This window comes from Pieris napi, chromosome 19 (genome assembly GCF_905475465.1).
Source record: "Pieris napi chromosome 19, ilPieNapi1.2, whole genome shotgun sequence".
Lineage (NCBI taxonomy): Eukaryota > Metazoa > Arthropoda > Insecta > Lepidoptera > Pieridae > Pieris > Pieris napi.
The window spans coordinates 3,331,611-3,355,095 of NC_062252.1; the positions used below are offsets into that span (position 1 = coordinate 3,331,611).

The 23,485-nt window shown below is 35.3% G+C and overlaps 1 protein-coding gene across 4 annotated transcripts in view; it reads right to left on the bottom strand.

Annotated features, from left to right (window-relative positions):
- Positions 1-23,436, bottom strand: part of LOC125059397 (coatomer subunit beta) — a 31,534-nt gene extending 8,098 nt beyond the window's left edge. Inside the window, exons 1-13 of one of the 4 annotated variants that reach the window (XM_047663798.1) lie at positions 23,298-23,436; positions 23,127-23,221; positions 22,617-22,846; positions 22,122-22,291; positions 21,408-21,615; positions 19,726-19,863; positions 10,489-10,687; positions 9,698-9,843; positions 9,141-9,281; positions 7,025-7,180; positions 5,694-5,779; positions 4,580-4,764; positions 281-456 (exon numbers count right to left, since the gene is read on the bottom strand). In XM_047663798.1, coding sequence (XP_047519754.1) covers positions 281-456; positions 4,580-4,764; positions 5,694-5,779; positions 7,025-7,180; positions 9,141-9,281; positions 9,698-9,843; positions 10,489-10,687; positions 19,726-19,863; positions 21,408-21,615; positions 22,122-22,291; positions 22,617-22,846; positions 23,127-23,217 — 1,926 coding nt within the window. In that variant the 5' untranslated portion in view covers positions 23,218-23,221; positions 23,298-23,436. Of the gene's footprint in view, positions 1-280; positions 457-4,579; positions 4,765-5,693; positions 5,780-7,024; positions 7,181-9,140; positions 9,282-9,697; positions 9,844-10,488; positions 10,688-19,725; positions 19,864-21,407; positions 21,616-22,121; positions 22,292-22,616; positions 22,847-23,126; positions 23,237-23,297 lie in introns of all 4 variants that reach the window. The other 3 variants (XM_047663800.1, XM_047663802.1, XM_047663801.1) reach the window with 3 other exon arrangements.
- Between the last annotated feature and the right edge of the window lie 49 nt (positions 23,437-23,485).

Consider the following 23,485-nt stretch of genomic DNA (forward strand, 5'->3'; position numbering starts at 1 on the left):
GGTATAGGTGCGTGTGTGGGAATGTGTAATTTGTGGGGGCGTGTGTGTGACCTTAAACATCCATTCGAATTAATTATCTCCTTCGAAAAGACGCGTTTGGAGATAATATGGATATAAGTAATTAAAAAAGAAAGTAAAACGTATCACTTTATTAAGTTACTTCAGGATTGTTTTATACTTGCCAATAATCGAATATTAGCTTAGTATTTTTCTGATTCTTTGACAAAATTAACTGTACAATGCTTAAAAATAGGTTAAATGGGAGATTTAGTTACTATACCTCAGCATCAGGCATGATATCCGGCAATGCGCGATCAGGTAATGCAAGAAGAGCAGCGAGAGCCCGACGAGATCCCTGCAATAGAGCAGTTCGGACTACTCCCGACTGCTCTAGACCTGCGCGTGCGCACAACGCCGCGTGCTCAATATCGTCCGTTGTTAGACCACCGGTTTCATCTGAAATTGGATGAAGCAATAATCAGTAGGAAAAAGACTTTAGTTTATCTAATAATTTTAGTCTAAGAAAGTTGAGACGACTCTTGATAATTTGGAAGTCAAGGGACCAGAGATAAATTCAAATTGACAAGGGTTCAAATTAAATAGCGTAAATGAATAACACTCAAGTAATAGTACGGGAGGTAGCAACGTTTGAAAAAAAAGAATTTTAGGTCAGCTGATTTTGTGATATGTCTTCCTTCTTGCACTTCCGGTTAGAGTCTGGGCAATCTGGCTGGCGGTAGCGGTTGCGTTCACTAGTGCGCATCCTATCTGTCCAGGTAATAATCCTGGATTTTAAAAGCATTTTAAGAAGCGTAATTTTTAATTTTTCGTTTTTAAATACGTCTACCTGACATACTTTTTTTATTGCCAGACATTTTTCACGTTGCTAACTATGTGCCAGACGCGATTTTAAGTATTATTTTTATAAAAATTTCAAAGCATTTTAGAATGTCTGTAATTTTAATATTATGTTATTTAAATATAAGAAAAACTGAAAATGAATTTGCCAGACATTAATTCGATTGTTAAGTCTTGAATTAAAATGATAAAGTATTGCAGTATGATGAAGCATTGCATTTTAAGAAGCGTAATTTTTAATTTTTCCTTTTTAAATACGTCTACCTGACATATTTTTTTTATTGCCAGACATTTTTCACGTTGCTAACTATGTGCCAGACGCGATTTTAAGTTTTATTTTTATAAAAATTTCAAAGCATTTTAGAATGTCTGTAATTTTAATATTATGTTATTTAAATATAAGAAAAACTGAAAATGAATTTGCCAGACATTAATTCGATTGTTAAGTCTTGAATTAAAATGAAAAAGTATTGCAGTATGATGAAGCATTGCATTTTAAGAAGCGTAATTTTTGATTTTTCCTTTTTAAATACGTCTACCTGACATACTTTTTTTATTGCCAGACATTTTTCACGTTGCTAACTATGTGCCAGACGCGATTTTAAGTTTTTTTTTTATAAAAATTTCAAAGCATTTTAGAATGTCTGTAATTTTAATATTATGTTATTTAAATATAAGAAAAACTGAAAATGAATTTGCCAGACATTAATTCGATTGTTAAGTCTTGAATTAAAATGAAAAAGTATTGCAGTATGATGAAGCATTGCATTTTAAGAAGCGTAATTTTTAATTTTTCCTTTTTAAATACGTCTACCTGACATACTTTTTTTATTGCCAGACATTTTTCACATTGCTAACTATGTGCCAGACACGATTTTAAGTTTTTTGTTTAGAAAAAATTCAAAGCATTTTAGAATGTCTGTAATTTTAATATTATGTTATTTAAATATTAGAAAAACTGAAAACGAATTTGCCAGACATTAATTCGATTGTTAAGCCTTGAATTAAAATGTAAAAGTCATGAAAAGTATTGCAGTATAATGCTTGTAGTACGAGCATAAAAAGGAATATAAAATTAGATTAAAATTAATAATCAACACTTTATTTAAATTGTCCTAATTACTAAATGTAAGTTATGAATAATTAATATTAAGTTTTCAAGTTGTTTTAGCCTATAGTGACGTCACAAAAAAGAAAATTCAATTCATTTTTTCTTATATTTAAATAACATAATATTAAAATTACAGACATTCTAAAATGCTTTGAAATTTTTATAAAAAAAAACTTTAAATCGCGTCTGGCACATAGTTAGCAACGTGAAAAATGTCTGGCAATAAAAAAAGTATATCAGGTAGACGTATTTAAAAAGGAAAAATTAAAAATTACGCTTCTTAAAATGCAATGCTTCATCATACTGCAATACTTTTTCATTTTAATTCAAGACTTAACAATCGAATTAATGTCTGGCAAATTCATTTTCAGTTTTTCTTATATTTAAATAACATAATATTAAAATTACAGACATTCTAAAATGCTTTGAAATTTTTATAAAAAAAAAACTTAAAATCGCGTCTGGCACATAGTTAGCAACGTGAAAAATGTCTGGCAATAAAAAAAGTATGTCAGGTAGACGTATTTAAAAAGGAAAAATTAAAAATTACGCTTCTTAAAATGCAATGCTTCATCATACTGCAATACTTTTTCATTTTAATTCAAGACTTAACAATCGAATTAATTAATGTCTGGCAAATTCATTTTCAGTTTTTCTAATATTTAAATAACATAATATTAAAATTACAGACATACTAAAATGCTTTGAAATTTTTATAAAAATAAAACTTAAAATCGCGTCTGGCACATAGTTAGCAACGTGAAAAATGTCTGGCAATAAAAAAAGTATGTCAGGTAGACGTATTTAAAAAGGAAAAATCAAAAATTACGCTTCTTAAAATGCAATGCTTCATCATACTGCAATACTTTATCATTTTAATTCAAGACTTAACAATCGAATTAATGTCTGGCAAATTCATTTTCAGTTTTTCTTATATTTAAATAACATAATATTAAAATTACAGACATTCTAAAATGCTTTGAAATTTTTATAAAAAAAAAACTTAAAATCGCGTCTGGCACATAGTTAGCAACGTGAAAAATGTCTGGCAATAAAAAAAGTATGTCAGGTAGACGTATTTAAAAAGGAAAAATTAAAAATTACGCTTCTTAAAATGCAATGCTTCATCATACTGCAATACTTTATCATTTTAATTCAAGACTTAACAATCGAATTAATGTCTGGCAAATTCATTTTCAGTTTTTCTTATATTTAAATAACATAATATTAAAATTACAGACATTCTAAAATGCTTTGAAATTTTTATAAAAATAAAACTTAAAATCGCGTCTGGCACATAGTTAGCAACGTGAAAAATGTCTGGCAATAAAAAAAGTATGTCAGGTAGACGTATTTAAAAAGGAAAAATTAAAAATTACGCTTCTTAAAATGCAATGCTTCATCATACTGCAATACTTTATCATTTTAATTCAAGACTTAACAATCGAATTAATGTCTGGCAAATTCATTTTCAGTTTTTCTTATATTTAAATAACATAATATTAAAATTACAGACATTCTAAAATGCTTTGAAATTTTTATAAAAATAAAACTTAAAATCGCGTCTGGCACATAGTTAGCAACGTGAAAAATGTCTGGCAATAAAAAAAGTATGTCAGGTAGACGTATTTAAAAACGAAAAATTAAAAATTACGCTTCTTAAAATGCTTTGAAAATCCAGGATTATTACCTGGACAGATAGGATGCGCACTAATGAACGCAACCGCTACCGCCAGCCAGATTGCCCAGACTCTAACCGGAAGTGCAAGAAGGAAGACATATCACAAAATCAGCTGACCTGAAATTCTTTCTCGAAAACGTTGCTACCTCCCGTACTATAAACACGTAATAGTAATAGTCTGATCAAAATTCATGATTTATTATTTCTATATTATTATTATGTTTTTAATTAACTGTTAGTTAATTAAAAAATACAATTATTAACACATCTTTATTTCGAAAAATGGCCGTAATCTTTTTTGAGTGAGAGAGTTTCAGTCTATCATCGTCATATCATCAAACAGTAAGATTACTTGATAGGTGTGCTCATGTAGTCATGTATGTAAACAAACGAAAGGTATGTGCATGATAAACACTTCAAATTATATAGAGTTGGGAATAAAGAAAAATCACATTATGGAGATATTTAAATTAACGGGTGTCATATTATCACTGTACTAGAAATAACATCACATTAACATCATTTAAAATTACAGAATTAATAGAATGAAGTGCAGCAAGCTTAATTGCAAGCTTATATAATACTATAATCTAGACACTATTATACATATTTATTTTAAAAAATATAATTCAAAAATACAGCTAAAAATCCTCCAAAAAACTTCGTACAGTATAGTAGTAGTAGCTTGCATTTCGTATATTTATTTAAAATTGTTAAAAAACAAATATATTATACCCTATGACTAAACTCGTAATAAGAACAATGAAATAAAATATTATGATTGTTAACATTTGTACACCCTAGAAAACTCTGAAAAGAAGTTCATGAACCAGTATTGGTAATCACAAATGGAGAGAGGACACGACCTTAAGAGAGTTCTACAAATTATTGATATTACCCTTAACAATTTAAATGCTAATATTACTGACTTGCATCAAGCTTGTGGTAAGCTACCAGCTGTGCAGCCAAGAGCAGAGCACGAAGCCTCTGCTGGGGATCTTCTAGGCGCAGAGCGAGCTTGCATAGCGCAGAACAGGCGCACGCCGCAGTGAAACTCTCACCCGACCTCACTGCTTCTGAGAGACCGTTTTTGGTGGATGATGTGGTGGACGGCCTGAAATATCATACGTTGCAAACTTCTATTGGGGTACGGAAAAGACATTCCTGCACCTTTTTCTCTAATGGTTTGTAGACCTATAACCCCGGCCATTCCGGTTGATCACAACGTGCGTCAACTACTAAAGCTTAGGTTTCCTACAAAAGCGGTGCCGTTAACTTATTGTTGTTAATAACGGCCGTCTTTACTTTTTAATATAATGCAAAAAAACATCATTTTCGCTCGTCCAAGTCACATTTCCACTCATGGTATTAATTAAATATGGGCACCGCTACACGCGAAAAACGTTGAATAAACGTAATGTTTATCACCGCTATGACGGCCGTCATGCAAATGACAGCACCACTATTTGACGTTACGGTGACAACGTTCTCTAGAAAACCTACTCCGATATTATTTATAGACAACGTATGGGTGACGTCACCCAACGTTACATTACGGCCGTTAGATAACGGCACCACTTTTCTAGGAATCCTAAGCTTAAGCCTGGGTACATAAAGCCTTGATTAATATATCGTATTCGTATTTAGCAGAAATATGATATATTAATCAAGTCAAAGTCAAAAAATGGCGATATTCAAATTTATTTATTAGAAAAGGCTATACAAATAGGGGAGCGTTCAAGTATTGTGTAACGAATGGGGGGGGGGATCCTCTTGTAAAACGTTACGATGCGGGGCGGGGCTTAAATTACGCGTTATTGTTTATATTATTTTCGTCTTTCCAGTACTTTACACCATATAATGGTAACTTTTAGATCTAAAGAGTCACTGGGTAGTCACGAAACGTTTCACTATTGGGTACAGAAAAACGTTAGATGGGGGGGGGGTCAAGAATCCCCGAAAATTGCGTGACGTAATACTTGAACGCTCCCTAACTAAAAACGCAAAAGATATATAAGGAATTTGGACTCTTAAGTAACTTACTGCTGTACACTGAAGGCGGATTGAGTGACATAAGCCCCATCACTGGTCACCAGTTGACGTGGTGCCTCTGGCTTGCTGGTCTCTTCCTGCGTTAACATACACGATAATAGGACGCATACTTATTTTAAAAAAAAAGGGTGCGTGTACTTATGTACGCGCGTAAGAAGTTATACTTCTTTGGCTTTCTTTATTTTTTTCAAATATTAAATAATTAATAATAAATATTTAACGTTAATAATTGAATAATATTTAATATATCATTCAATTATTAATAATAATAATTATTATTATTATATATTATTTTATTATATTATTCATTCAATTTAATAACTAGGTATGTTTCATAACCTTTTAACTAATAGGTCTTTGTGAAAAAGTATTGCTAAATTTCTTTGAAAAAATAATTAAAACTTCTTCATTTTTTAAAAGGTACTACAAATCATTATGGTCATTATGGTCATTCAAAATTCTTGGCATAGCTGCTAACTTCACGCATATTCTATTTCTTTTTACTTGTAGATTGTCTTATTCCCATCTCGCTCGCGCGGCATAATCACACTGACAATGTTGTGTCTCAGGTGCGCGCGTATCGTAAAATTTCACTCTCATCAATTTTTCATAACGCGCCTTAAGAAGTATAACTTCAAAAATGCTTTATGGTCAAATACATATTAATGTTCCCCGACACGGCCATAGCGGCTTATCTCTATTGATACTTGTTACATGATATCAATAACTTTAAAAAAAACAAAAATTGTTTAGTAATAAAAATAAAGTCGACGGCGTGTATCAGGCACAGGAGGCCGATCACCTATTTGCCTATTAGATTGACAAATGATTATGAAACATATACAGCAATCTGAGGCCCAGACCTAAAAAGGTTGTAGCGCCATTGGTTGTTTTTCTGTTTTATTTATTTACACTTTGTTGCTTTATGATATAAAAAATTTAACAAAATTACAAGTAAACGAAAGGCAACTGGCGGCCTTATCGCTTTCGAGCGATCTCTTCCAGGCAACCACTGTGAGAAAAGAAAAAAAAATGTATGTTTTAGTTCGTAAATATTACTTCAACTTGATTAATTGCATTAAGGTAGATTGATCAGTTTGGTTAGAGTATACTTTGCAGAACTGTTTAAAAAATCTAAAGTAAAAAAACTGCTATCTAGTATTTTTTTTTTTTAAATAGGGGGGCACTGGGTTAATTATAAAGCTATGGAAGCTAAAGTACACTTATATGAATGAGTGCGTTGCCGACGGTCGGATAAAGGCAGCTTTTTTATCTTTTTTGCTTTATACAATCATGATTAAAGCGGCCCATTATTTACGTACCGATTCAGCTTCTCCGTTGTCAGCTGGCAGTAACTCAGCAAGTACATCAAGTGCAGCGGCTGCTCTCTCCGGTGTGTCCGCGAACTCCGCTACCAGCCAAAGAGCTGATCGGGCTATCTTTCCCACCCGGATATTTTTCACGGATTCCAGAAGTTTCTGATGATAATTTGTATATCTAATATCGTATCGTAATATTTTAACTAAGCCGTGTTGGTCTAGTAGCTGAGCGTGAGACTTACTTAGTGAAGGAAAACTACGTGTGGAAACTGGAAAGTCTCAAACCCAAAAATCAATGCATCAAACACTAGGCTGATTACCTATTTGTCTTTAAAAGAAAACTGATCGAACAAACAAACGCAATCTGAGAACAAATCCCATAAAAGGAAAATAATAAGAAAATTGCGCGGACAATTAGAAAATGTAAGAATATTTAACCACCATATTAAGTAATCCTGACTTTTGTTACGTTAGCAATTCAAACTTTTTTGATGTAACCTTATTTCGTTTGACATAACATTGACAGAATGCCTGCTGCAAATATCGTCAAAGAGGATGTAAGAAAATTTTTAACGTTTCAAACAAATGCTTCGATCGGAGTTATTATATTGATAAAATACATATAAAATAATTAATTTATTATTTTTAGTCCGGTCAATTTAGACATCCAAGGTTACAATAATTCGCACTTGGCTGAATATTGGTAGGATTGCTCAATACACTTTTATAAAGGAAATGTGAAAAGTCCTCATCGATCCGGCACGTGCAAAAAAATTACTCCGGGTCAAAGATCACAAAAATGGGTTTTTCGCGATTTTCAGCAAAATGGTAAGTTTTATTATAAAATTAGTTCAGACAATAATTGTAGATCAGATAATTATCTATAAAAAATGTCCAAATACTTTTTTCCTAAGAGCCACCGTTTTTGAGATATCACGATTCAAAAAGTTGAAAGAGTTGTAATCGTCATAATATGCACACGTTTCCACGCCACCATTGAGGTAGTTATTGCATGTAAAAATAGTGCATGATTTTGACACTTTGCAAAAGAACAAGAGGAAGAGAAGAAGGACAAGAACAAGAACAAGAGAAAGCAGAAGTTAATGATGATTTAGATTCAGACGGATAAATTTTCTTATTTTTTGTAATTTACACCCCTTTCATCATTTTCAACCCTTGTCAATATCTACAGTTATTCAATAGTTTCAAATTAAACAGAATCATAAAAGATCAGTGGAATAGGCCTACCGGGGATAAAAAACGCGCTAAGTACACTACCTCAAAGGTGGCGTGGAAACGTGTGCATATTATGACGATTACAACTCTTTCAACTTTTTGAATCGTGATATCTCAAAAACGGTGGCTCTTAGGAAAAAAGTATTTGGACATTTTCTAAAGATAATTATCTGATCTACAATTTTTGTCTTAATTAATTTTGTAATAAAACTTACCATTTTGCTGAAAATCGCGAAAAACCCATTTTTGTGATCTTGGACCCGGAGTAAATTTTTTTGCACGTGCCGGATCGATGAGGACTTTTCACATTTCCTTTATAATAGTGTATTGAGCAATCCTACCAATATTCAGCCAAGTGCGAATTATTGTAACCTTACCCCTATTTTTTAGTCTAATTTGACCGGATTATTTTTACAAATAATGAATTTCTTAGTGCACATCATTAAGTTCAGAGCTTTTTTTTTTTGACAATTAACACCAATTGACCGAGTCCTATGCTAAACTGGTGAAGCTTGTGTTAGGGGTACTAGGCAACGGATATACATACATATTATAGATAGATAGACATAAATACATATTTAAACACCGAAGACCTAAGCACAACACCAAATGCTCATCACATCGATGTTCGTCTCAGCCGGGAATCGAACCCGGGACCCATGGAGTCGCTGTCAGTGGTACTAACCACTAGACCAATGATTCGTCAAGAGCTATCACGCTTATATTAATAGTTGAATTTAATAAGTTTTGGTAAGTTTGGAAAGACTAACATACACGTTACTAACATAACACTTGGTATACTTGGTTATAAAGAATACAATAGTTTTATTGAATTTACAGATGTCCAGAAAAACAATGTCATCTATATGTGAGAAACCAATACCTCATATATAGTAGACCGCAGATCAGGGAAGGAGTGAAGTGCATGCCTTAGGAACAGCATCACATCTTGAGCTGCAGTTTCACCACCTTCACCCAGCTGTTCCATCATCGCTGGTGCCACGCTACCAGCTACTTCCGGGAACTATTATATATCCATAAATGTACAAACTTATAATTATACTCAAGCATTATGAATGTATTACTTTCCTAATGGTTGTACAGTCGACTCTCGAAATTTGACACTGGTTAATATAAAAATCCGGTCCCTTGAAAAATACTCGATAAATTGTATAAAATCAATGTTATATATGTATATAATTGGTGCCCTCGGTAATTTGAAGTTGAAGAAATAGTATCTTGCTCGCCAACATTCGGTAATTTGATGTCCGGGTTTCCCTACTGTTTACAATTAGAAGTGTATCATGTGTAGACCTGTCCATTTTTTTTTAAATCAGTCCAATAGTTTTCAGGGTCATTAGTACCTCATAATAAATACGAAATTAAAAAGCTTACCCATAAATAAATGCAGTAAATTTTCTATCATGACAGTTTACATACCTTGATAGCAGCGCGATGCATAGCGCGAACCAATAGTTGTCGGTACTTAGTAGCGTCCTCGTGCTCTGCACTGTGCGCGCGCGCACATTCCTTGCGCAAAACGCTCACCAGCTCTTCTGCGTGACGGGGAGTCGCCAATTCCAAAGCTAAATAAAAAAAAGGAACCATTACATTAAAAATCTTGTACATTACTAATGAGTATAAGTAAAAAAGAGCCTTCTACGCAAACTAAAACAAATTTTATTACTTTACTTTTTTTTTAATAATTGTAACGCCTACATTGGATCAGCGACTTGATCGTGTATTTCTGATATTGTCAGTAGACTTCGTACGGCTAATATTTTTTTTTATTTTTTATTTTTTAATGTTACTCAAAAAGGGCAGTATTCTAACCGATTTTTACACGGGTTCAATACGAAATTTTACTTTGACGTTAAAGCATAAAATTTCGATCGTAATTGGACAAAAAAAAGTTTGCTTTTCTATTTAGGAGACCTATTTCAAAATTTGTGGTTGTTTTTTTTAAATTAAAGATAAATTAATATGTGTATTTACATTAAAATTTATATGTTCATTTACACTTGATAGTGTTGACAATATTACAAAAAAGTTAATTTAGCATTTCAAATACCACACACAACTATTATTATTATTAATACATTCCAGTTTTACATTTCCGCACAGACTAAATGGTTAATCAAACCATAGATAAATAAGATAGTTTTATTGACTAAACAGTTATTGAGAGGTTCGCAATGGATTATATAAAGATGATGAATTAGAAGTCTCACCAAGATGCAAGGTGTGTCGCCTAACATCAAGATCACAAGCCGCCAGTACTCTCAGGACATCCATTGCTAGATCAGGCAAAGCTCTGGCTGCAGCCGCGCCTCCCACCTCCCGAAGCGCACTCAACTTCCCCACCACTATTAGCTTCACGTTATTGTCACTTTCCTTTACTATGAGCTCAATGTAGCAAGCTGCCGCTGCCTGCGATAGCAAATGTCACATGTCAAATATAATTCAAATCATCTGTTCTGTGAGCCTATTTTAGCTAACCTTTTGTTAAATTTCTGATGTTATTATATTATGTACTATTTACAGAAGTTTAAAAAAAAAAGGGTGCGTGTCCTTATGTACGCGCGTAAGAAGTTATACTTCTTAGGCATTATTAAAAATAGTTTTTGATTGCATGCAAATAATTAATTACAATTAAATAATCAAAGACTGGAAAAGGAGTCATTATAGTCAATAAAGTTCAGTTTACATTTGAAAAATTAAATAAATAAATATTTATTAGTATTCTCTTAGATTAAGTGTCACATAAATTCTATTATTATTCGAATGTTGTTTTTAAATTATGTCAAATGCCGTAGCATCTTCCGTGGGCAAATTCATTCTGTTAATTTTGTGTCACGGTGCGCGGGCATCAAAGAAGTATAACTTCAAACAAATTCAGTGGCTGATAACCTAAAAACGTTCTTTAATTTGATGACATGACAGTGAACTAACACGTCAAACATCCATTGAGCTGGTCATAAGCTTAATTTTTCGACACTTCTAAAAGTTAGTTGAGGAAGCCTATGATATGAACTCTGATCACTCACCAATCTTACTCACGATTGGCGAAGACCCTATAAAGCGAAAACTGAATCCATCTCTCGTCAACCCACATACGGACTGGGACAGCTTCAAAATTAATCTTGAGAATATGGTAGACCTAAGAGTACCTTTAAAGACTGAGGAACAAATAGAATTAGAAGTAAATAAATTTACAAAGAACATCCAGCAAGCTGCTTGGAGCAATACTCCAAAATTTAAGAAAAAAGTACAAAACAACTACTTCCCAGAAGAGATTAAAAATCTGATAAAGACAAAACGAGCTCAAAGAAAAAGGTGGCATTCCACAAGATGTCCTGAAGACAAAAAACGTCTGAATAACCTCACTAAACAATTGAGGAGGGAGATTACAAAACATAAAGATACTTCAATAAAGAGATACCTAAACCAATTAACTTCTGATGGTTCCACCAATTACTCCATCTGGAAAGCGATAAAAAATATCAAAAAACCTACTACACATATTCCTCCCTTGCGAGAGTCTGATGGGAATTGGGCTGCAAGTAACATACAAAAAGTTAGGAGGTTTGCTGAACATCTAGAAAATATATTTCAAATCGATGAAGAAGATTTACTTGACTTCGGGGAAATATCGCCAGAAGAGCTAAACATCCGGCTAGTCACACCAAAAGAAGTTTTGAGTGAAATTAAACGTTTGACTTAAAAAAAGGCGCCAGGTTTTGATTTAATTACGGGTGAGGTATTACAGCACCTTCCTCGTAAAGCCGTAGTTAAAATGACAACCTTAATTAATGCCTCATTTCGACTTCAATATGTTCCCAATATGTGGAAAGTTGCAGAAGTTATAATGATTCCCAAGCCAGGAACCACCACACGAAGTAACGTCTTACAGACCAATCTCACTGTTACCTGTTATAGCGAAACTATTTGAGAAACTATTTCTCAAACGTCTTAACCCTATTATTGCCAAAAAGCAGCTCATACCGGATTACCAATTTGGTTTCAGAGAAAAACATTCTACCATAGAGCAGGTTCATAGAATTACAAATAATATAGAAAAAGCACTAGAAGAACAAAAAGTCTCCTCCACGGTCTTTCTGGATATAGCTCAGGCATTTGACAAAGTGTGGCACCGAGGACTTGTTTATAAATTAAAGAAACTACTGCCTCGTCAATTTTCAAATATCCTTGAGTCATACTTAACACAAGGAATGTTTAGGGTACGACAAGAAGATTATTATTCAGAACTGAAAGAAATAAAAGCTGGGGTGCCGCAAGGGAGTGTATTAGGTCCGGTCCTGTATCTTTTATACACATGCGATATTCCTGAATTAGAAGATAACATAATCGCTTCCTTTGCCGATGATACTGCTATCATGTCTACGGCAGATACTGAAAAGGAAGCGGTAGTAAAACTACAAAAAGCCATAAATACTGTTGCCATGTGGACCAAAAAATGGCGGATACGATTAAATCAGTCTAAATCAGTTCACATAAACTTTACCAACAAAACATCAAATTACCAGCCAGTATATATTGATAACGTCAAAGTGCCGTTCCAAAATTCAGCTAAGTACCTAGGTATGACGCTGGATACCAAACTCCGATGGAAGGTCCAAGTTAAAAAGAAGCGTGAAGAGTTGGATCTCCGTTACACTAAATTGTACTGGTTGCTCGGAAGGCATTCCGCGCTATCAGTTCAAAATAAATTATTGATTTACAAACAAGTCCTGACACCTGTATGGACTTATGGTTGCCAGCTGTGGGGCTGTACCAGTAATAGTAACATCCAAGTAATCCAACGATTCCAAAACAAAGTGCTCAGGGGAATAGTCAATGCTCCCTGGTATATTCGCAATAACGACCTCCATCGGGACCTTAATGTAGAGGACGTCGCCACAGTAATAAAAAAGACTGCCGGAGCCCACGAACTTAGGCTCCACCATCACGTGAATGTCGAGGCTATTCAACTCCTTGACACCACGGGCCTAGTGAGAAGATTGAAAAGGACAAAACCGTTTGAGCTAGTGAATTAGTGTTAGTGCACGTTAGTATTAAGTGCTAAACAGTGATTGAAAAAAAATAGAACACAAGAACAAAGTGTCTTCCCTTTAATAGAGACTGTAAGTAGTGTTATTGGACACTGTTCGGAAAGTAACCGAACACCTTGTAAAATAGCATAAGTACATATAGTTAGATCGCCGCCTGCGCGCGACGCTTTTCTATAACATCAGCGTATCATCAACCATCACCGCGATCACTCATTAAATTAGTTTTTAAGAGCAAAGCAATCTTTTATTTAAATATCATTAAAGTGTTTTGGCAACAGCCCGAACATTTTTGGTCCTTCGAGCCTCCGTACAGGCGGGACCTGGAACGCGAGTTTTCGTGAAAGTTTCGTGTGTACGAAGTGCTAGCACCATTACATTAAATCATCAAGTGCGGTGAGCTGAACCAGCTCCCACACAGCATACATCACAGCATACATCAGTTCTGGTTCGGCAAGCTAGCAGGCTTGCTACCAGGGATAGCATCAGCATCAGCATTCGTGAGGTGGCCAGGCAGGCTAACCACACAACAGCATCACTTTCTGTGGGCGAGCCAGGCAGGCTTGCTACGCAGCAGCATACAGCAGCAGCATACAGCAGCAGCATACAGCATCGACAGCACCGCGCGGGCTCGAGCAACAGCACAACAGTAACAGCATATCAAGTGAGATCTTTCCATATTACTGCTTAATCCAGTATGTATCTCGATAATCTTATTGAAAATCAAAAAACAACCTTTGAGGCTCTCGAGTCGTTACAAAGAAATGTTAAAAAAGACCCCGCGGAAAGAAAGTCGCGACCGGACTATGCTAGGCGTAGGTTAGCTAATCTGGAAGACCTGTGGTCTGACTTTCAACAAAATCACATACAGTTGTGTACCTACGATGAAATCAAATAGCATCCGTACATTATCAATTCCGAATATCAATTGGCAACAACCTTGTATGAATCTACAAAGGAATTAATCAAGCAGATACAAGCAAGAGGTTCTGTCCAACAGCCTATATTAGAAAAGGCATCTATTTCTGGTGTAAGGGAACGGGCAGCCTCTCCACTGTCAGCTAATAAGCCAGCGGCAACCATCGTGACTCCAGACGCAGCAGCACAGCATAATCAAGGTAATCAGCCTAGTCAACAGCAAACATCGTCTAATGTCACCTTTGAATCAGTACAGCAAGCAGAACCCCCGAAATTCAATGGAAAACTTCGGGAGCTACTTAGAAAGCAGATATCAAACTTCAAAGCATTCGAGAGAACAGTCAGCAACATAGATTTAAGTAGCATGTCCGAAAAATGGGAGTTTGAATACACCCTAAAATCAATACAGCAGCGCTGGTCAGCTATAGACTCTCTTCACTGGGAGGTCGACATGTACCAAGAAGGTGAGGATGAGGTATATCAAAGCATATTTTCTAAGCATGAACGAACATGCAACGAGTACATCAAATCAATCAACAGCAAATTATGGTCCGTTGCACATCGCGAGTATTCAACGCCCAAAATGGATATTCCAGTTTTTACGGGTAACTACCAGCACTGGACCTCATTCATGGACCTTTTCCTAGAAACAATCGACCGCAACCCGTCTTTATCAAATGCACAAAAAATGCAGTTTTTGAAGAGCAAGGTAAAAGGTGAAGCTGAAAATTTAATTCGTCACCTACAAATCAGTTCCGAAAACTACTCTATATGTTGGGAAATTCTAAATAACAGATATAATAATCAAAGATTAATATTCACATCACACATGAATATTCTCTTCAGTCTCCCAACCATGCAGCAGCAGTCATTGATCCAGATCAAGAGGATGCATGACACAGCAGTCGAAGTACTTAATGCTATAAAGAACCTAGGTGTCAACATAAGCACCTGGGACCCCATCATAGTTCATATCTTATCACAAAAACTCGACACAGAGACCCATGCAGATTACATTGAATCAGTCAAAAATCCCCGGGAATTGCCTGTTTTACGAGAGTTTATTGACTTCTTAGAATTGAAATTCACTACCCTAGAATCGTCTCGTAGAAAACAAGACTTTTCGACTCAAAAGACAAATCAAGGGACTCAACAAACTTATTATCAAAATCGAAAACAGAATTTTGAACATCAACCATCAAAAAAAATTTTCCCACCGCGTCCCATCATGAAAGCGCTTCACGTATCTACGGGTATCATATGTCCATTATGTTCCCAGGCACACGGTATATTCCAATGCAATAATTTCTTGCAAATGCCGTGCGAATTGAAACTTAAAACCGTGCAAAAGTTACAACTCTGTGCAAACTGTTTGTATTCTCATAAAAATAATAAATGTTATTCAATAAAACGATGTCGTACGTGTAATGAAAATCATAACAGCCTGTTACATGACGCCTTTAGCAAGCAAAAACCAACCATATCAACCGCAAGTACTTCGAAGTCTCACGTTCAACCAAATAGCAACGCAGCAACTACGCCCCATGCAGCCGTGGGAAAGGCAACCGAAGTTCTCTTAGCGACCGCAGAAGTCAAAATCACGGCAATCGATGGTTCACAGCAAATAATGAGGGTCCTGATTGACCAAGGATCCCAGATATCATTAATATCGGAAAAGGCTGCTCAATCATTAGGTTTACAACGGCAAAAATGCAACGGCTCTATCTTTGGAGTCGGTCAAAAGCAAAATAATTGCAAAGGCATGCTCACTATCAAGTGCGCGTCTGTCAACGATGATTACTCATTCGAAACCGAAATTTTAATTATAAACAACTTAATCAAAAGCTTGCCGAATCACAGCTTCGATAGACCGTTTCTACCGTATTTAGATAACATAATATTAGCGGACCCTAATTATAATATGAGCAGACCAATCGATCTACTATTCGGAGCGGATGTCTACGCATCTATAATCTTAAGCGGGATAGTCAAGGGCGAACATCAATCACAACCAATAGCACAACAAACGCGCCTTGGCTGGATTCTCTGCGGAAACATGCCCCAATCATTTCACTGCAACGTTGTACTCAGCAACTTCGAAGACCTGAAACAATTTCGGGAGATCGAGGGTATAACGGAGGAGTATTCAATGTCCACAGATGATCAACATTGTATTGACTTTTACAAGCAAACAACAAAAAGACTCGAAGACGGACGGTATCAGGTCAGGTTACCAATGACAGAAAATTTTGAAGAGAAACTAGGAGAGTCTAAACACATAGCAATAGCACAATTTCGTAACATCGAAAAGAAACTAGCCAAAGATCCTAATTTGGCAACAAGTTACAAACAATTCATGCAGGAATATCTAGACTTAGGTCATATGACACCTTGTATATACATGTATAACAAAAGGGCTTCCCCGGAATGTTATCTCCCGCACCACGGCGTGCAGCGTGCCGACGCGAGCAAATTCCTACGCTATGTTTACAGTGGGTTAGCAAAGACGTCGTCTGAGTTCAGTCTTAATGATTTAATGTACAAAGGTCCGAATTTACAGAAAGACTTGCAATCACTTATTTTATCATGGAGACAATATAAAGTCGACTTCAGCGCCGACATAGAAAAAATGTTTCGGAAAATCTTGATATATGAAACCGATCAAAATCTTCAAAAAATTGTATGGAGGAATTCACTAGAGGAACCTATCTATTTAACGCCGCACGAGCTACAAAATGCAAGTCGGTTGATCATTATCAATGAGCAAAGATCCGCATTCGCAATCGATATAGAGCATTATCGCGAACATAAACGTGTGCAAAGTAAAAGCAAATTATTATCTTTGACACCGCACCTGGACAAGTCGGGAATCCTTAGAGTTGGCGGAAGATTATCAAAAGCAAACATAGATCCTGAGATGAAGCACCCAGCAATCATACCCCACGAAGGGCGTCTCACGACCTTACTGATAGCAGAAGCACATGAACTAACTTATCATGGTGGGCCAAGACTTACTGTGACATGTTTAAGAAAGAAGTACTGGATCATAAGAGGATACAGTGCCACCAAAAAATATTTGAGATCATGCGTAACCTGCAAACGACACGATCCTGTGTTGGGCCAACAACTGATGGCTGACCTCCCCGAAGCAAGGGTCAACGAGGCACCCCCATTCTATCACACAGGAGTGGACTACACGGGGTTCGTAGAAGCAAAAGCAAGCAGAGGTAGAAGCATTCGAACTACTAAAGCATACATAGCAGTGTTCGTTTGCATGGTCACTAAAGCAGTACACCTAGAGTTGGTGTCTGACCTAAGCAGTGAGGCATTTTTGGCGGCTCTTAGGAGAATGGCTTCAAGGAGAAACGCACCTCGGCATATCTATTCCGATCAAGGAACTAACTTTATTAAAGCAAACAGAATATTACAAGAGGAAATAGAAGAATTTCAAAGCATGTTCAACGATAGTTTTTTCTCCGAGGTATCTGAAATGAAAATCGACTGGCACTTTAACGCCGCCACCTGGGCGAGTGCCGGAGGACTGTGGGAAAGAGCAGTACGTAGCCTCAAACATCACCTAAAAAGAGTTATAGGGCAGCAGAAACTTACCTTTGAAGAGTACTCCACTCTTCTATCACAGCTAGAAGCATGTTTAAACTCTAGGCCGCTCTGCGCATTAACAGAAGATGCGGACGACTTGCAAATCCTAACCCCAGCGCATTTCCTGACGGGAAGGGCAGGTTCGATCATTATACAGACAAAGGAAGATGCAAGGACAAGGTGGCATCTCACTAGCAAATTATTTACAGACATATGGAAGCAATGGAAATCAGACTATCTCACCCAGCTAACAGAAAGAACAAAATGGCGAAAAAGTTGTAAAAACATTGAAATTGGAGAAATCGTTCTTATACATGACGCTAATTTACCGCCAGGGAAGTGGGCGATGGGTCGCGTCGTCCAGCTTCACCCGGGTTCAGATGGACTGGTAAGAGTTGTTACCCTAAAAACAAAAAATGGTTTATTAAGGAGACCGATCATCAAATTGTCAGCATTACCTCTCGCCGACACGTCGTCTGAAAGCAAGCAAGAACAAGAACAAGAGCAAGAACAAAACAGAAAAAAAAACTCCAAGCAAGCAAACTAATGAATCATGTAAAGGTCAATCATCAGCCGGAAAGAAGACACGACCAGTTAAGAAAAAATTCGACTTTATATCAATGGCGATAGCGCTTCTTTCATTCATGAGCATTATGTCTACGTCTAGATCGGAGTATAATATTACTGAGATGAGCGCCAGCCAATCGTTGTATTTCGACCCCATAACAAAGATGCAACTTATCAGAGACAAATGGACCTTAGTTGTGTACCACGATATGGCCCCGTACTGGCAAGGTGAACTAGCATACAAAAAATTATCAAATCACTTGGACAAACTATGTACTAACATCGAGAATAATCAACAATGCCATATGATTTTACTACAAATGAATCACGACTACTCAGAATTACAATATAACAATCAACTTTTATTGACACCGCATCTTACCGAGCACTCCAGACAGCGTCGCGGTCTTATCAACGGCGTAGGCTACCTTGAGAACACATTGTTTGGTGTGCTAGATCAGCATTTTGCAGATAAATACTCTGAGAACATTGAACTGATTAGAAATAATCAACAACACATGGTAAATCTATGGCGTAACCAAACTTCTATAGTAGAGACAGAATTTAACTTGCTAAAAAGAACAGAAGCATCGATGGAAAGGCAGTATAACATTATAAGTAGTCGGTTAAACTCTCTCGATAAGGCAACAAACGATTTTAATAAACAAATACAGAGCATGTCGGCGTCGGCGACGTCTGGTGCTCTCACCGGGCGCGCAATGCAGTGATAATAGTGAAATACAATCAGTGGTTCACAATGAAAGTGAAAGTGTTAGTGCGCGAAAGGCATTCTCGATAATCGAAGATAGTGTCGTGTAACATAAACACTCATTTTTTTATTATTTTTTTATCAGTAAATTTTTTTCTATGATTATTATGTATAATTTTAAGCATTTTGTTTTTTTTTCTCCCGCCCGGGAGCATGTTCGGAAAGTAACCGAACACCTTGTAAAATAGCATAAGTACATATAGTTAGATCGCCGCCTGCGCGCGACGCTTTTCTATAACATCAGCGTATCATCAACCATCACCGCGATCACTCATTAAATTAGTTTTTAAGAGCAAAGCAATCTTTTATTTAAATATCATTAAAGTGTTTTGGCAACAGCCCGAACAGACACTTTCTTATGTTAAATATCCTTTGTAATAAATTAGGTTAGACTTAAATTACTTATTAGTCTTAAGTTAGGCTAGATTGTAATGTTCCATGATGTCTTAGTAAAGACATGTATATAAAAAAAAAACTTCTAAAAGTTACTTTTACTTATATGTTAAAAGATCTATACTCATATAATACTTTTTTTTTTTAATTACCTTAAGTGCAGCAGGCGCGTTGGATAATGTGATGAGTGTGCCAGCAGCTTCATAACGCACAGCGGCACTTGGTGCATTGAGAAGACCGTACACTGTACGAATAAAACGGGAACGCTCGCTTGGGTTCACATGGCACACCTGGAAAGTTTTTCAATTCTTACCAAAATCTAAATCTTGTAGTCTGTGAAATCGAACCGCGGGAGATTTATGTACTAAGAGGCCATCCATACAGTACGTCACACGTTAATGGGGAGGGAGGGTATCACCGAAGTGTGACATCGTGTGACAAGGGGCATGGTGGGGTCAATACTTTTGTGACGTCACATGTTAAAATTTTAAATACTATAACCATTGATATACAAAAAACCCAAGATGCACAGTCTCGAATAAAAGTAACGCTCGAAAGTGTCCCGAAACACTATTTCTGTCTCTTTCTATAAGTTACAAGCATATATTATTGCAAAATCAACCTTACGCGAATTGTTTAAAGTTGTTATTACAACGATTATTTTTAAATACATACATAAATTTTAAAAATGTGTGACCTCACATTAAGGGGTTATATATAACTCATTTATTCATAAAAAGTATCGATGATTACTGACAAGCTACAATGGCGTAACAGTGTTGCCAACATAATAGAAAAGGTGATTTAGCACTGAAGCAACAAATTCCAAATCAAATTACTTTATTTTTCTGTCCCTTTCTATGTTCCTAGGGAGCGTTCAAGTATTACGTAACACAATTTTTGGAGATTATTGACCCCCCTTCCGGGACGTTACGGGAAGGCCCTTCCCCCATGTAACTCGCCGTAACGTTTTTCAGTACCCAAGTACAGTACTGTACCCAAGTATAGTAAAACGTTTCGTTTTCTATTCGAAAATAATATTAACAATAACGTGTAATTCAATCCCCGCCCCAAATCGTAACGTTTTACAAAATAACCCTCCCCCTCCCAAAATTCGTTACGTAATACTTGAACGCTCCCCTATACATATGTATGGTGTATATACACCCAATGATCTCATTGAAAGTCAGAGCTGGGATCACAAGGCTTGCCTGAGTGTCCATAGCGAACTCACTGAGTGAGGCCAAATTAACACTGCATACTACTATACCTTTTTTGTTATACTGCCAAAACCGTTTACGACATTGCTTAGAACAACATATCGGTAATATTGACCAAAATCAAAGGTTCCAGCTGAATTCTATTGTATTAGGTACTTAATAATAACGTTCATCGACTGTTATGACTATCGGTTTTTACAACCAAATATGAGTAGTCCCTTCGATGTCGTTATAACAGATTTTGACTTTCTTTGTTATTGTGTTACTTTTTGTATAAATGTTTCTTTCTTTCAAAAAGGTAAATTGATATTACTTTTTTTTCACACCAATTAACCTAGTCCCATGCTAAGCTGGTGAAGCTTGTGTTATGGGTACTAGGCAACGGATATACATGCATATTATAGATAGATAGACATATAAATACATATTTTAACACCCAAGACCTAAGTACAACACCAAATGCTCATCACATCGATGTACGTCTCAGCCGGGGATCGAACCCGGGACCCATGGATTCGCAGTCAGGGGTACTAACCACTAGACCAATGAGTCGTCTAAAACTAAAAATTAAGACGCAATTAAAAAAGTATAGCATGTTAAACATAATATTTTACCTTATAGATTAATTCTACAATAACTAATTGCAGAATATCACCAAATCCGTGAACACTGTCCAGTCTTGAGGAGAGATAGGACAGTGCCCTCTCTTGGTCAGCATGTAACAGCATAAGGAACGCATTACGCTTGCAAGACATGTCCTGTTCACCTTCCAGGAAGTTAGCCACAAGTTCCGGGGCATCAGGGATGAGAAACTCAAAGTTCCTACAAATTAAAAACCACATATTATATCTCATTTTGTATATTGGGACATAGTCCCAAATGTTTATTAATAGTGTTAGAAAAAACAGAATATTTTCAAACATTTATGATATTTTAACTTTATATACTACAATAGAGTATTATTGGTGTTGTAACTGATAAATAAAAAAGAATATAGATTTTTTTATAAATTTCTACTTTGTTAATAATAATATATAAAAAAATAATTGATGTAATGAATGTTAATATAATAAAATAAATTTTCTTAGGTAGTGATATGAAATATTTAGTATTATTTGTTGTTATAATGTTAAATCTCAGTTTTCTTTATAATATGGTTTTGTCTATTGATGTGCTTATTTGTTTTATTTTTCGTATATAATATTTTTTATCTATGTAATCTGTTTTGGCTTTCTGTACTGTCTAAGTGTTTGTTTTATAATATTATGTATGTTAGCTGTAAGATTACTTATAATTAATTAAATAAAATATAAATAAATAAATTGTACCTGAAGATTGTAAATATAGCTAGGACAGCATTTCTTCTCACATAAGAATGTCTATGTTCGAGACAAGCTCTGATTGCAGGCATCAAAGGCTCCAGCAATTCTGGTTCTTTCAACTTACATAAGAAGCGTAGTGTTGAACCACGAAGAAACTCATTTGGATGTTGAAGATCCTAAAAAAATATTATTACTTAGTAACTCTTACGCTTAGTACATTTTGGGTTCTCTAAAGCAATACTTTTTGTAATGGCATCTTAGAGTATCTTACAGCTTGCAGATTAAGTAAAAGTGTCACAAAAAGAGATTGGTTCCCATGACTATTGAAGTATTTATAGGCCCTGCCAGTATGGAAAAAATACAGTCACAAAAGTAATGCTTATTAAAGTTAATTTTAGTAAAAAAATAATTTAAGAATTTTTTTAATTAGAATAGTAATAATGGTATTGCCTTATAACTTGGTACAATTACACTGATTAACATTGATTATAGGACTATTACCTTTCTATACGCGTCACATACAAGAATCATTTCTTGTAAGAGTTTGCCATCTGGTGAGGTTTTTGGGACTATCTCCCAAAAGATCAATAACAACTTCTTTATTGTATGGTCTTGCAGTGGCAATACAAATCGAATGATAATCATCAGTAGACCTGGTATTTTTTCACCAGATAAAATTATGCCAATTGTCTTCTTTAAAGCTTCAATTTTCTTTTTGATATCACCTTTTTCTGGATAGATTATGAGTATTAATATAACTTGTGTATATAAAATAACATACAATTTTGCAAAAGACTACTATAATTTAAGTTGAATTTAGAAACTAACCATCCAATCCAAATTGCTACTTGCTATGTCTACATAAACACAGGTTGACTAAAATTTTAAAATCTAAATTTATTAGTGTTATAAGAAAGTTAACCCTATATAGCAGCAGCAATAAAAAATAAGATTATAAGACAATTTTTGTAAATGATAATTACTAAATATTTAAATGAGCATTACACATACCCAGATCAATCTTAAGTTGCATCTCATTGTAGGGCTCAGTGTCTGTTGGGAAATTAATTAAAGTGTAACAAGGCTGTTCTACCCCTGCCATTGTGCTGAAACAAACACTACTAGATAAAATGTTTATAGTTATAAACAATAACTATTATTTTACATACTATTAATACCAACCTGTGTGAAAGTTTTGTTCTAAAACAAATAATTCGTAAAGATTAGAATTTCTTTTACAATTACTCAAAGAGCAATAATAACAATTACTAAATACTAAAGTCTGCTTTAGGTGATTTTTTTTAAATTCAGGTAAAGTTAGAATAAAATACGTGTCACCAAATTACAAATCGGAATTAAGTTTGACAAAT